Genomic DNA, 12,133 nt, shown 5'->3' with positions numbered 1-12,133 from the left:
TGGACAGAGCAAGCATTTGTCAGCCCAATAAGAGAAAGGCGAGCGCCGTTCAGAAGGGACAGGCGATGGCCTCCGTCTCCCTCGACCCTAATAATCCCTTTTGTATACTAAGGGCTTCTTTTATTAAGCCACGTTAGCGTTTTTAGTGCACGCATTTTAGCGTGCGCTAAACCCGCGCTACGCGGCTAGAACTAACGCCAGCTCAATGCTGGCGTTAAGGTCTAGCACGGGTGGCAATTTAGCGCGCGCTATTCCGCGTGTTAAAGCCCTAACATGGCGTAGTAAAAGGAGCCCTAAGATCGGAGGATAAAAACCTTCTTACTAGGCATAACACCCTCTTTTCGGTCACAGCCCCTCAAATTTAGAATCTATTACCGTCTCAGGTGAGGGAAGAAAAATTCCTAGATAAATTCAAAGGGAAATTAAAAAGCTACCTGTTTAGGGATGCTGTCGAATCATAAGCCTTCTGAGTTTAATTTGCTTTAATCTCAATTCTTGCAAGGCTTTCGCTTATTGATATGTTTTAATCCTTATATTTTTTCCTTCTCTCTCCTATTTTGATTGTAGTTCTTCCTATTTTCCTTTTGTTTTACAGTCTAATCTAATCTAATCCTTAGGTTTGTCTACCGCATCATCTCCACGTTCGTAGAGCTCGACGCGGTTTACAGTAGGAGAAATAGGAAGGAACTACAACAGAGGGTTAGAGGTAGAAGTGAGAAGAAAATTTAGAGGACTTGGGATGCCAAGATATAAGAGTTTCCTGGATTCCTAAGTTGGAGGGAGACTTACATTTTTTGAGAAAAGCCAGGTTTTCAGATGTTTGCGGAAAACTTGGAGAGAGCTCAAGTTTCGAAGAGGGGAGGTAAGGTTGTTCCAGAGCTCAGTGATTTTGAAGTCTACCCGTGTCCAGGTCAGTCATAAGAACATAAGAATTGCCGCTGCTGGGTCAGACCAGTGGTCCATCGTGCCCAGCCGTCCGCTCACGCGGCAGCCCCCAGGTCAAAGACCAGTGCTCTAAATGAGTTCAGCCTCACCTGCGTACGTTCCAGTTTAGCAGGAACTTGTCTAACTTTGTCTTGAATCCCTGGAGGGTGTTTTCCCCTATAACAGCATCCGGAAGAGCGTTCCAGCTTTCTACCACTCTCTGGGTGAAGAACTTCCTTACATTTGTACAGAATCTATCCCCTTTTAACTTTAGAGAGTGCCCTCTCGTTTTCTCTACCTTGGAGAGGGTGAACAACCTGTCTTATCTACTTTGTCTTGAATCCCTGGAGGGTGTTTTCCCCTATAATAGCCTCCGGAAGAGCGTCCCAGCTTTCTACCACTCTCTGGGTGAAGAACTTCCTTACGTTTCTACGGAATCTATCCCCTTGTAACTTTAGAGAGTGCCCTCTCGTTCTCCAAAACAATTTGTCTGTCTTCCCCATTTTTATTCTACATCGTTTTTAGATTCTGAAAATGCGATTTAATCAAATTTTTAAATAAACTTGAAATCCAAAGTCTTAGCAAAATGCTCTTCCAGTCTCAAAACCACAGAGAGCAAAATCCTCAGCTACATCAGGGCTAACTAAAAATGTAATAGTTCATGCAATAGCCTGAGAGTCACAGTGGATTCTCGTTGCTCACTGCACTATGTGAAGAAGGAATGAGGGCAGGGGGAAAAGTGTTGTTTATCAATGCCATGAGGTGAAGTGTACAGTATGTCACAAAGTCCCTCATGTCTTGCTTCGACAGATTTGCCTTGAGAATTTTTTTTTTTTAATTCTTTATTCATTTTATAATTCACAAGTGTACAGTAAATATCAAACAATTAGAATACAATATCACTTGAAAATCTACCATATCACACAACAAAAAGATATAACCCCCACCCCCTCCCACTTCCATATACAACAAAAAATATACCACATGAATATAATATCTTATCATTCATATATATTATTAATAGAAATCCAACCCCCCTCCCCCCCCAATCCACATGTAAGAATTAAAGTTGGGAAAAGTGATTCATCAACAAGGTCCTGGTTACCTGGTTTCTGTTCAAAGAAGGGAGCTGTGGCCAGTGGCACTGTCTTCATGTCAAAGGGTTTCTCGGATGGCTCCAGAGTGTAATGATGCAAAGCTTTTTCCAGCCCAAGGATGGACACGGTCAAAGCTAGAAAGCAAATATGGAGAGTGGCAGAAGGAACAACAGACATTCAGCAGAGGAGGACATGCTGGTGAGCAGTTGGAGCAGGACTGAAGATCTGCTGAGGTTAGTCACACAGAACGGGGGAATTCTCTTCTTCATGCAGATAAAAGACTTGAACCTTTACAACAAGGGTGTCAAACTCAATCTAACACATAGGCTAAGTCGCGGGCTGAATTTTTTATTAAGATACATAGGGTTCCTTTTATTAAGGAACGCTAAATGCACACCTTAATAAAAGGACCCCTTCGTCTTACCTTTCGCTGCAGAATGACACACACTAGGTACATTTCCCCTGATTGAACAGCTCTAATGGAGAGGAGAAAATGATTCCATTTTAAAAGATCTTTCATCCTTCTACAAGTCTTTTGGCTTCATACATAATCATTATTTACTTATGCTAAATACGTTTTATCCACTCAGATCTCAGCACCACTTGTTTGCCTTCCCATCCCTAAAGTGCTGCATCTACAAGAGATTCCTTGACAGATCCCTGGCGTTCCAGGCATGCAAATGGAATAAATGTCTATCCACTCATCTCTAATTCTCCCTCATACCAAACTTTCAGGAAGTCAATCAAAACTTATCTCTTTGACAAATATCTCTGACTCCCGCCCTCCTTGTAACTCTACTTTTAACTATGCCTTGTACCTCCCACCTACCTGCCTCCTCCCTACCTGCACCCGACTCCCTAAGCCACGCCGATTGACTAGTTTATAACCTCTCTATCTCCTTATTGCCTGCTCCCGACTTGCTAAGTTATATTGATTGATTGACTTATTTGTAAATTTTGCTGTAGATGTACAGTCTCTTGTCATGTAAACCACTCTGAACTATTCTGGTACTGCGGTATACAAAAATAAAGTTATTATTATTATTATAACAAATTTCAAAAATGCAAAGGTAATTAGTGAAATAAAGAAATATGGAAATGATTTAAGAAGGAAATGACCTAGTCCAAAAAAAAAAACCCCACCCACAAAAAAAAAAAAAACCTGCAAGGGAAAGAAGTGGAAAAGAGGGATGTAACCCAGTTAGAGAGAAATAAAAATCCTGCGATGCAAAGCCTGTGGGTACTGTTAGCTACAGCTTCTGCACCACTTCTCAAAAGGAAATATATGAACATATATCATGTTTGAAAACTGCCCAAGAAAAAGATACCCACAGAGATTAACGCTTGCATTTAATGCTGGTACTTAGCCAAAATCATGCCTTTCCCAGCCTAAACTCACTCTAGGAAGCCCTCTGCAAAAATATAGGTGGAGGTAAGCATATTGTTTCTCCTTCATAACTCACCATTGAATATATAGTTGGCATTCAGAACCACTTGTCGCTCTTTCAGCACGTTCAGGTAGAAGGTTGCCCGGTCTCGCACCTCATCATCACTATCCATCATGCATCTGTGTAAGGGAGCAAATCCTAGCTGGGTTAAAGTACGTTGAAGAGAGGACAGCAGACACACATTACTGGACTACTATAATGCACTCTACACTGCTCTGACTATAAGGGGTTTGCACCAGCTCCAGCTGATTCAAAATGCTGTAGCAAAATTGACAGAAGGTTGTAAGTAACATGACCACATCACACCTTTTGTGCAAAATCTTTACTGAGTACCAGTAGAATACACTTCCCCCTCCGTATTCGCGGGGGTTAGGAGCAGAGCCAGCCCACGAATATGGAAAACCCACCAATAATAGCCCGCTTCCCCTGGCTATTTTTTAGCCCTGTAAGCCCCCCCCTTAAGCCTTACCTGGTAATCTAGTGGGTTTTCAGGCAATCCAGTCGTGTTACAAGATTTCCACCATGAGTATTACATTACATTACTGATTTCTACTCCGCCTCAACCTTGCAGTTCTGGGCGGATTACAAACGAGACAACTGGAAATTTCCAGGATATTTACAGAGAGAATTCTGGACATTTCCAGGAGAAGTTACAGTATATTTCAAGATGCTGTACAAATAGGAAATAGAGCAGGTCCAGTATATATACAATTAGGGAAGCAGTTGACATGCTTGAGGCTTTGAAGAGAAGGGAACTGGTGAAGGGGGAGTTGCGCTGAGGGGGGTCCAGGTTAGGGTTAAGCCATCTGTATAAATTTTTTGAATAGGTGGGTTTTGATTTCTTTGCGAGTATGTATGTATGTGAACTATTTGCATAAAATGGAAGCAGTAAATCTAAATCAATCTCATGCATACGAGTATTCCTTGCGGACATCTTAAAAACCTGGCTGGGTTGTGGCTCTTGAGGACTTGCCCACCCCTGGCCTATCAGGCTACAGCACTCAATGTTCTCATGTTGCCTTTGCCAACAAACAGAAAACCGCCTTAGTTAGTCCACTAGCCTACCTCTGTAACAGGACAAGTACACTGGGAAGAAGGCTCTCATTTTGGGCACCAAACTTGGCCAATGCACTAACCGCAGCTGGAAAACACAAAAATAAGCTTAGGTGACTTTGCACATATATACAACCTGCTGCACCAAAATACAGTAAACTCTCAGTTATCCAGCACCCCTGGGGATTGGTAGATGCCGGATAACTGTAGTTTCTGGTTGCTTGAGAGTTACTATAAAATAGTTTTGTCTCCCTTCCCAGCTTATTCCATCCCACTTGTAGGTTGAACATCTGTTCCTCCCTTCCCACCCTCCTTTCTGGTCTGGGTCACTTTCTCTCCTCCTCCTCCCCCAACTTATGGGTCCAGCATCCATCCATTTCCCCTCCCCTTCAAACTGCTAGACCCCCTCCCACACACACACTTCTGGTGCACCCCCTCCCTCCACATGGGTCTGACCTCCTGGACCCCCCTCACTTACCCGAAGCAGCAGCAGTGCTGTAAACAGGGCCTTTCCTTTGTCATGTCGGAAGTGACATGGCAGAAGAAAGGCCCTGCCGGGGCTAGCCGCAAACAGCCTGTTTACAGCACTGCCTCTGCTAACCTGCTGCCGCTGCTTCTTTGGGAAGGTGAGGAAGGAGGAGGGGGGTTGTCGAGTCAGGACTGCTGTCTATTTTGGGTGAGGGAAGGAGGGGGCGGGGTTGTCGGATTAGGACCGCTGCCACTTCTAGGGCTGGAAGGAGGACAATTTTTTTTTTTTTTTGCCGGCTGCTTGAGTCCTGGATAAGACAAAATGGGATCGTCACGTGGGATCTCTTCACAGAGAAAGATTGGGGTGGGCAGACTTGATGGGCCGTGGCCCTTATCTGCCGTCTGTTTCTACTGTTATCCAAGTGTCACTGAAGACTATGCCTTTAACTGCTTAAGCCCAATAAAGCTCCTGGAAGCTGCAAAGTAAAGTCCTGTCCTCCTCCTTAGGTAAGGCTTCTAAATTCTGGGCAACAGAATCCCTATCTTCTCCCTCATCTCTAGATCTGATGAAGCACCTGCATGCTGAGCAGAACGTTCTAGAAGGACTACTTACCCGCCCTGACAGCCTCATTCTCCAGCACCACTCTGTTGAAGATGAACCGGATGTATTTGGAAGGCAATGGGGTCCTTGGCCCCTCTCGGCCCAGCAGATGCAGGATCTTGGTAGCCAGCACAGTGTGTTCACAGTCCTCAATGAACTCGCAGAGGTGAGCCAGACCCGACTCTTTGCTCTCGGGGTTCTCCTCAATGATGCCAATAATGCAATCTACAATGGCTCGCTTGTACTCAAACCCACCCTAGGAAAGTGAAGGGCAGATGCAGCACATTACTGGAGCTGTAGCATCCCCAAGCCCTTCTCCTCATCCTGAGTTCAAGTCTAATTAGTCTTGAAATACCGCTTTTGAATGCAAATAGGTTTACAATTAAACAAAGATTATAAAATATAAAATGAGAAAAACAGACATGGTCAATACAGACAAAACATGCTACATAAGGGGAGTGGGTAGATACACTGCATGATATAAAAAAAAAAAGGGAATGGAAAAGAAACGAAGGGGACAAGGGGAATCCTTAACATAAGGCCAATTGTCTGAGTCTCATGAGCAGTGAAGACCAAAGACCAGTCTCTCTGCTGTGTTAAATAGTACCCCCAGATATTCTAGGAATTGGGAAGGAACCAGTTGGCTTTCTCGAAAATTCACTATCCAGCCCAGGTTCTGTAGGACTTGGGACCACTTGAGCCACTGTTTGCTCCCCTCCCAATAACTGACAGCAGCTATTCAGGGAGCGGCGCAGGCTCAGGCTGGAGCGCGTAAAGCTCGCGCCTGCCTTGTGTGCCGCTGGACCCGAGATAATGAGGACTCAGGAGGCAGCCGTCCAGCGAGGGAGGGGCAGGAGTACGGAAAGCTCACTCCTGCCGATACACCGCTGGACCACCACAATTTAAAGGTGCCAGGGGGTGGGGCTAGGACTGGCTACCACTTAGACCTGCCCTGTACCCTGTCCTACCCACTAGACCACCAGAGGGGGTATAGAGCTTGGTATATATTAGTACAGAATTTATGGGCTTTTTCTTGTTTTCCTCCTCTAAATCTAGGGGGCATCTTATGGTCAGGTGCATCTTATGGATCGAAAAATACGATACCTTTATTACTAAAAAGAGAGAGAAGATTGTGTAATTTGTATCTATATCTAAATACACACACTCTATACACATACAAACAATTTAACACTTAAGATGGCCAGTTATGTCTATTTACAGGACTATTCTGGAGATGGCCTTGGAATGTCATAATTGTTGATTTTAAATATCAAAAGTTTGAGTGCGAGGCTGAAAGGATTTCTTGTTCTGTTTTGACTACATCTACTCCCTCTCTCCCCCCCCCAAGACTGTCTCTCTGGAAGACTACCTAATCTGCCTAATAGTTAAGCCAAGCCCGTATTATAATTCATTATAAGTCTGACCATCAAAGGGCCAACTGGTGCATCTACATAGCTCAAAACTCAGCAGTTCATTTGATGGCAGAGATTTCCATTTGTAAGTACATAAGACCAGTACTGAAAACTTTGCACTGGCTACCCATGACCCAAAGCACATACATTTAATATTTAAATTCTTACAGTGTTTGGCATTAAGAACGTAAGAATTGCTGTACTGGGACAGACCAAAGGTCCATCAAGTCCAGTATCCTGTTTCCAACAGTGGCTAACCCAGGTCCCAATAACCTAGCTAGATCCCAAGTAGTGAAACAGATTTTATGCTGCTTATCCTAAGAATAAGCAGTGGATTTCCCCAAGCCATCTCAATAATGACCTATGGACTTCTTTTAGGAAATTATCCAAACCTTTTTTAAACCCCGCTAAGCTAACTAATTTCAACATATTCTCCAGCAATGAATTCCAGAGTTAATTACACATCATGTGAAGAAATATTTTCTCCGGTTTATTTTAAATCTACTACTTAGTAGCCCCTATAATTTTTGGAAGGAGTAAATGAGCGATTCACATCTACCCTTTCCATTATAGACCTCATATCACCCCTGAGCTGTCTCTTCTCCAAGCTAAAGAGCCACTTTAGCCTTTCTGTCAATGCACTGAAAAATATGTTCCAACCAGTGTATTGATTATTTGGCATTTACTATACTGCCTCAGTAAAATGCATCCAAAGCATAAAATGGAGCACTGGAATCACTTGTAGCTTAATCAGGATGGAAGAACATAAAATAGAAGATTCCAGAGCTTTAATAAAGCAGGGTGTTTTTTTTGTTTGGTCCTCTCACAATATGCACAATAATGCAAACTAGATCTTAACTCAGCATTTTCTTCTCCTACCTCTGTCACTGTCATTTCCCACTGTGCAACAGCCAGCAAAATATGCAGATTGAAACAATCCAGGTTGGCTCATTCTACTAACATTGCTACACTGTAAACTTCACTTTTATTGTTAAAGATGAAATATACTTCCCCCTCCATATTCGCGATGGTTAAGGGCAGAGCCGGCCCGCGAATATTTAAAAACCGCAAATAATATTCGGGCCGGTTCTGCCCCTAACCCCCGCAGCTATTTTAAGCCCTGTAAGCCCCCCCCCCCTTAAGCCTTACCTGGTGGTCTAGTGGGTTTTCAGGGCAGGAGCGATCTTCCCACGCTCCTGCCCCGTGCAGATCGCTCACAGGAAATGGCTCGAGAGACGACGGGAGCTCAAGGCAGCCATTTCCTGTGAGCGATCTGCACGGGGCAGGAGCGTGGGAAGATCGCTCCTGCCCTGAAAACCCACTAGACCAACAGGTAAGGCTTAAGGGGGGGCTTACAGGGCTTAAAATAGCCTGAAAAATGAAAATGCATTTTTTGGTTTAAAATCGTGAATACGGAGGGGGAAGTGTAAATGAAAAGATCAGTAAAAATCAAACAGATCAAGAGCTTTCTATTCAAAACAGCCCCTTTTTCTTGCAATAAATTCCAAGACACCCTTCAGAATAAAACTATAAGCACCGTGAACGATATATGTTTGCTTTAACCCTTCTGTGCCTATAAATGCTTAATTTTAACGTTGCCATATGGCAACAAGGGTCACAGAAACATGACAGCAGATAAAGGCAAAATGGCCCATCCACAGCATCCACTTTTCCCTCCTCTCCCTAAGAGATCCCATGTGCCTGTCCCACCCTTTCTTGAATTCAGACACAGTGTCTCCACCACCTCTACAAGGAGACTGTTCCACGCTTCTACCACCCTTTCTGTAAAAAAAAGTATTTCCTTAGATTATTCCTGAGCCTATCACCTCTTAACTTCATCCTATGCCCTCTCATTCCGGAGCTTCCTTTCAAATGAAAGAGACTCACCTCATGGGCATTTACGCTACGTAGGTATTTAAACATCTCTATCAAATCTCCCCTCTCCCGCCTTTCCTCTATACATACTGAGATCTTTAAGGATTATTCAACCAGTTTTCCATTTGAAATGATCTTGGCATCACCTGCTGTGCTGTTCTTACAGGATTTCTTAACCCTCCATTCCCTCTATGCAGGGGTAGTCAAAGCCTCTTTCTACTCACATCATCCCGCAGCATGTTTGAGAGGAAGGTCATCAGGACGCTGTGTTTCCTGGGGTACTTCTGGCACAATGCGCTGATTGCTTGAACCACCACCACCTGCACAAACAGCCCAGTATCCAACATTAATACCGCACACCATAAGCAAAAAAACTCCCCAAACAAAACAAACCCTATTTCCCATCATGTACCAGCTTCAGAGAGATCGAGTTTTAAAATGCCACTCAGCTGGCAAGATAACCAGTTAAATTTTAGGAGAAATTTCAGCTGAACCTATTAAGGTTTGCAACTGAAAGTTCACATTAACTTTTGGCTTGATATACCATGCTCAATTAGGTCTTCTTGAACTTAAACCCCGTTACCTTTCCAGCCCTTTCTGATGGTCTCTAAACTCCTACCTTCCAATTCCCTTCCACTGTAAAATGGAAGCCTCTATCTATTCTCCTTCCCACCCACCAGAACTCAAAAGGCCTTCCTACTGCCCAGTAACATAGTAAATGATGGCAGATAAAGACCTGAATGGCCCCATCCCATCTGCCCCTCAAAAATTCATGATCAAATTAACTTGTCTCTTCTCTGACACACCTGTAAAACAGGCTGCAAAGTCCACCTGGCATCATCCTAGGCTCCAAACGCTGAAGTTGCCGTCCAAACTGAAAAGGAGGGCAAGCTCCTACTTCCTGCTCAGCAAGGTGTATTCATTTAATAATAATAATAACTTTATTTTTATATACCGCCATACCACAAACGCGGTTTACAAGGGAAGAGACTGTATACAGACCGATTTACATTGGCTTGTTAAGTTTAGACAGGTTTATCTGGATGTGTATTAGAAGTACATCAGGTTGATAATACAATTAATCTGACATGAAATCTGTCCTTCCCCCCATCCTTCTTCCTCAAACACTTTAAACATTTTATTATACCCAGTAATGCACAACAATAAATATCTCATCCTATTACATATATCTCCTTATTTTTCATAACATCTTTCCAATATTTTTCCCTCCCTATCCCTCCCATCCCATCCCATTTCTATATATTATCCTCTAAAGAAAAAGAATAAACTTTACTCGTTATAATATTCAATTAATGGCCTCCACACCTCTTGAAATCTTTTAAAATACCCCCTCTGTATCGCAAAAAATCTTTCCATCTTATACATATGACAAACTGAGTTCCACCAAAAATTACAATTCAATCTAGAACAGTCTTTCCAATTAGTTGTTATCTGTTGAATTCCCACTCCCGTAAGAATCAACAATAATTTATTGTTTGCTGCAGATATTTGGCATTTGGCCCTCATACACATTCCAAAAATCACTGTGTCATAGGATAAAGCCACATGACTCTCCATCAACATATTAACTTGATCCCATATTGATATCCAAAATGCCTGAATACATGGACAATAAAATAAAAGATGGTCTAGAGTTCCAACTTCAATTTTACAATGCCAGCATCTATTAGACTTAGAGCAATCTAATTTTTGTAATCTAGTAGGGGTTCAGAATGCTCTATGCAACAAAAAGAACCATGTTTGCCTAATAGATGCTGACATCGTACCTTTAATTCTTCAAGACCAAATACGTGGCCATTGAGATGCATTAATCTGATGTAAAGGGATGTATAATTATATATAAATTTGGAAGGAATATTTTATTGATATGGAAAAGGGTGGGAGGTGGGGGGGGGGAATAAAAACATGTATAATAATATTGTTTAAGAATGCCAAGTGTGTTATGTAAATTAATTGTAATAATACTGTACACTTGTTGAAAGAAATAAAAAGGAATAAAGATTAAAAAAAAAAAAAAAAAAAGAAGTACATCAGGTTGAGGTGGGGGTCAGAGAAATTTGTCAAATAGATACGTTTTTATTGACTTTCTAAACGTTTGGTAAGAGAGTGCGTTTGAGATGAAGTTGGTTAGACATTTGTTCCATTTGCCTGCTTGGAATGATAGCGTTCTGTCGAGGTATCTCTTGTAGGTGCAGCCCTTTAGGGATGGAAAGGCGAACAAGTAGGTACTACGTGTATTAGTTGTGCCTGGGAATTCGAATAGGTGAGACAGATAGGTTGGGGATGAACCTGTCATGGTTTTGAAGCAAAGGCAAGCAAACTTAAAAATGACTCTTGCTTCCACAGGCAGCCAGTGTAGTTTTCTGTAATATGGGCTTACATGGTCTGATTTCTTGAGCACCTGATGTTAACACGCTTCTGTTTAAGAGTGATAACAGTAAAAATTCCCTTCAAAGAGACAATCATAAAGCATCAATTCCCTGAAGAAGCTCTAACTAATGACTTTAGGGCGAAACAGAGATCTTCCGTCGTAATATTGTCTCCGGATCGATTTGGCTGGGTAGAGAATCTTCACCCAAGCTAAGTAATGTTTTAATTCAAGATTGATTGATAATGAAAACTGAACTAACATAGAACAACAATTATTTTGAGTATTCTGCAACTAAAGTTTGAAAGAAAGAAACTCTTTAATGGAAAATATTTTCCAAATATACATATTTAAAAATCTCTAAAACAGTATTCCCATTGAGACGAAAAGGACCAATGATAGTTTGCGTATGGGTTATTCCTTATGATTAGCTCTAAGGTCTTAACCGCACACACTTGAGATCCTGTCTCTTTGAAGGGAATTTTTACTGTTATCATTCTTAAACAGAAGCATGTTAACATCAGGTGTTTTAGTGTGTTTCACATAATTTTTGAACTGATTTCTTGAGGCCATAAATGAGACGGACTGCAGCATTTTGGACGACTCTCAGTCGTTTGATGGTTTTTTTGAGAGATCCCAAATACATAATGTTGCAGTAGTCTAATGTACTTAAGATCAGGGATTGAACCAGCAGTCGAAAGGAAAATAAATCAAAGTATTGTTTAATGGTATGAAGTTTCCATAGAGTGAGAAAGCATTTTTTGACTTGAGCATTAGTGTGATCTTCAAACGACTCTCAGTCGTTTGATGGTTTTTTTGAGAGATCCCAAATACATAATGTTGCAGTAGTCTAATGCAGTGTTTTT

General features: G+C 42.1%; 1 protein-coding gene across 2 annotated transcripts in view; it reads right to left on the bottom strand.

Annotated features, from left to right (window-relative positions):
• The window catches only part of COPG2 (COPI coat complex subunit gamma 2), a 60,858-nt gene that overhangs the window by 17,446 nt on the left and 31,279 nt on the right, over nt 1–12,133 (bottom strand). For both annotated transcript variants that reach the window (XM_033958599.1, XM_033958601.1), the window contains exons 13-17: nt 9,103–9,198; nt 5,604–5,847; nt 4,535–4,610; nt 3,485–3,588; nt 2,030–2,155 (exon numbers count right to left, since the gene is read on the bottom strand). In XM_033958599.1, the coding sequence (XP_033814490.1) occupies nt 2,030–2,155; nt 3,485–3,588; nt 4,535–4,610; nt 5,604–5,847; nt 9,103–9,198 (646 nt within the window). The remainder of the gene's footprint in view (nt 1–2,029; nt 2,156–3,484; nt 3,589–4,534; nt 4,611–5,603; nt 5,848–9,102; nt 9,199–12,133) is intronic.

The sequence above is a fragment of the Geotrypetes seraphini genome, chromosome 9 (assembly GCF_902459505.1).
Source record: "Geotrypetes seraphini chromosome 9, aGeoSer1.1, whole genome shotgun sequence".
Taxonomy (NCBI): Eukaryota; Metazoa; Chordata; class Amphibia; order Gymnophiona; family Dermophiidae; genus Geotrypetes; species Geotrypetes seraphini.
The sequence above is the reverse complement of the archived record's forward strand: the minus strand, read 5'-3'. Positions and strand labels throughout refer to the sequence as shown.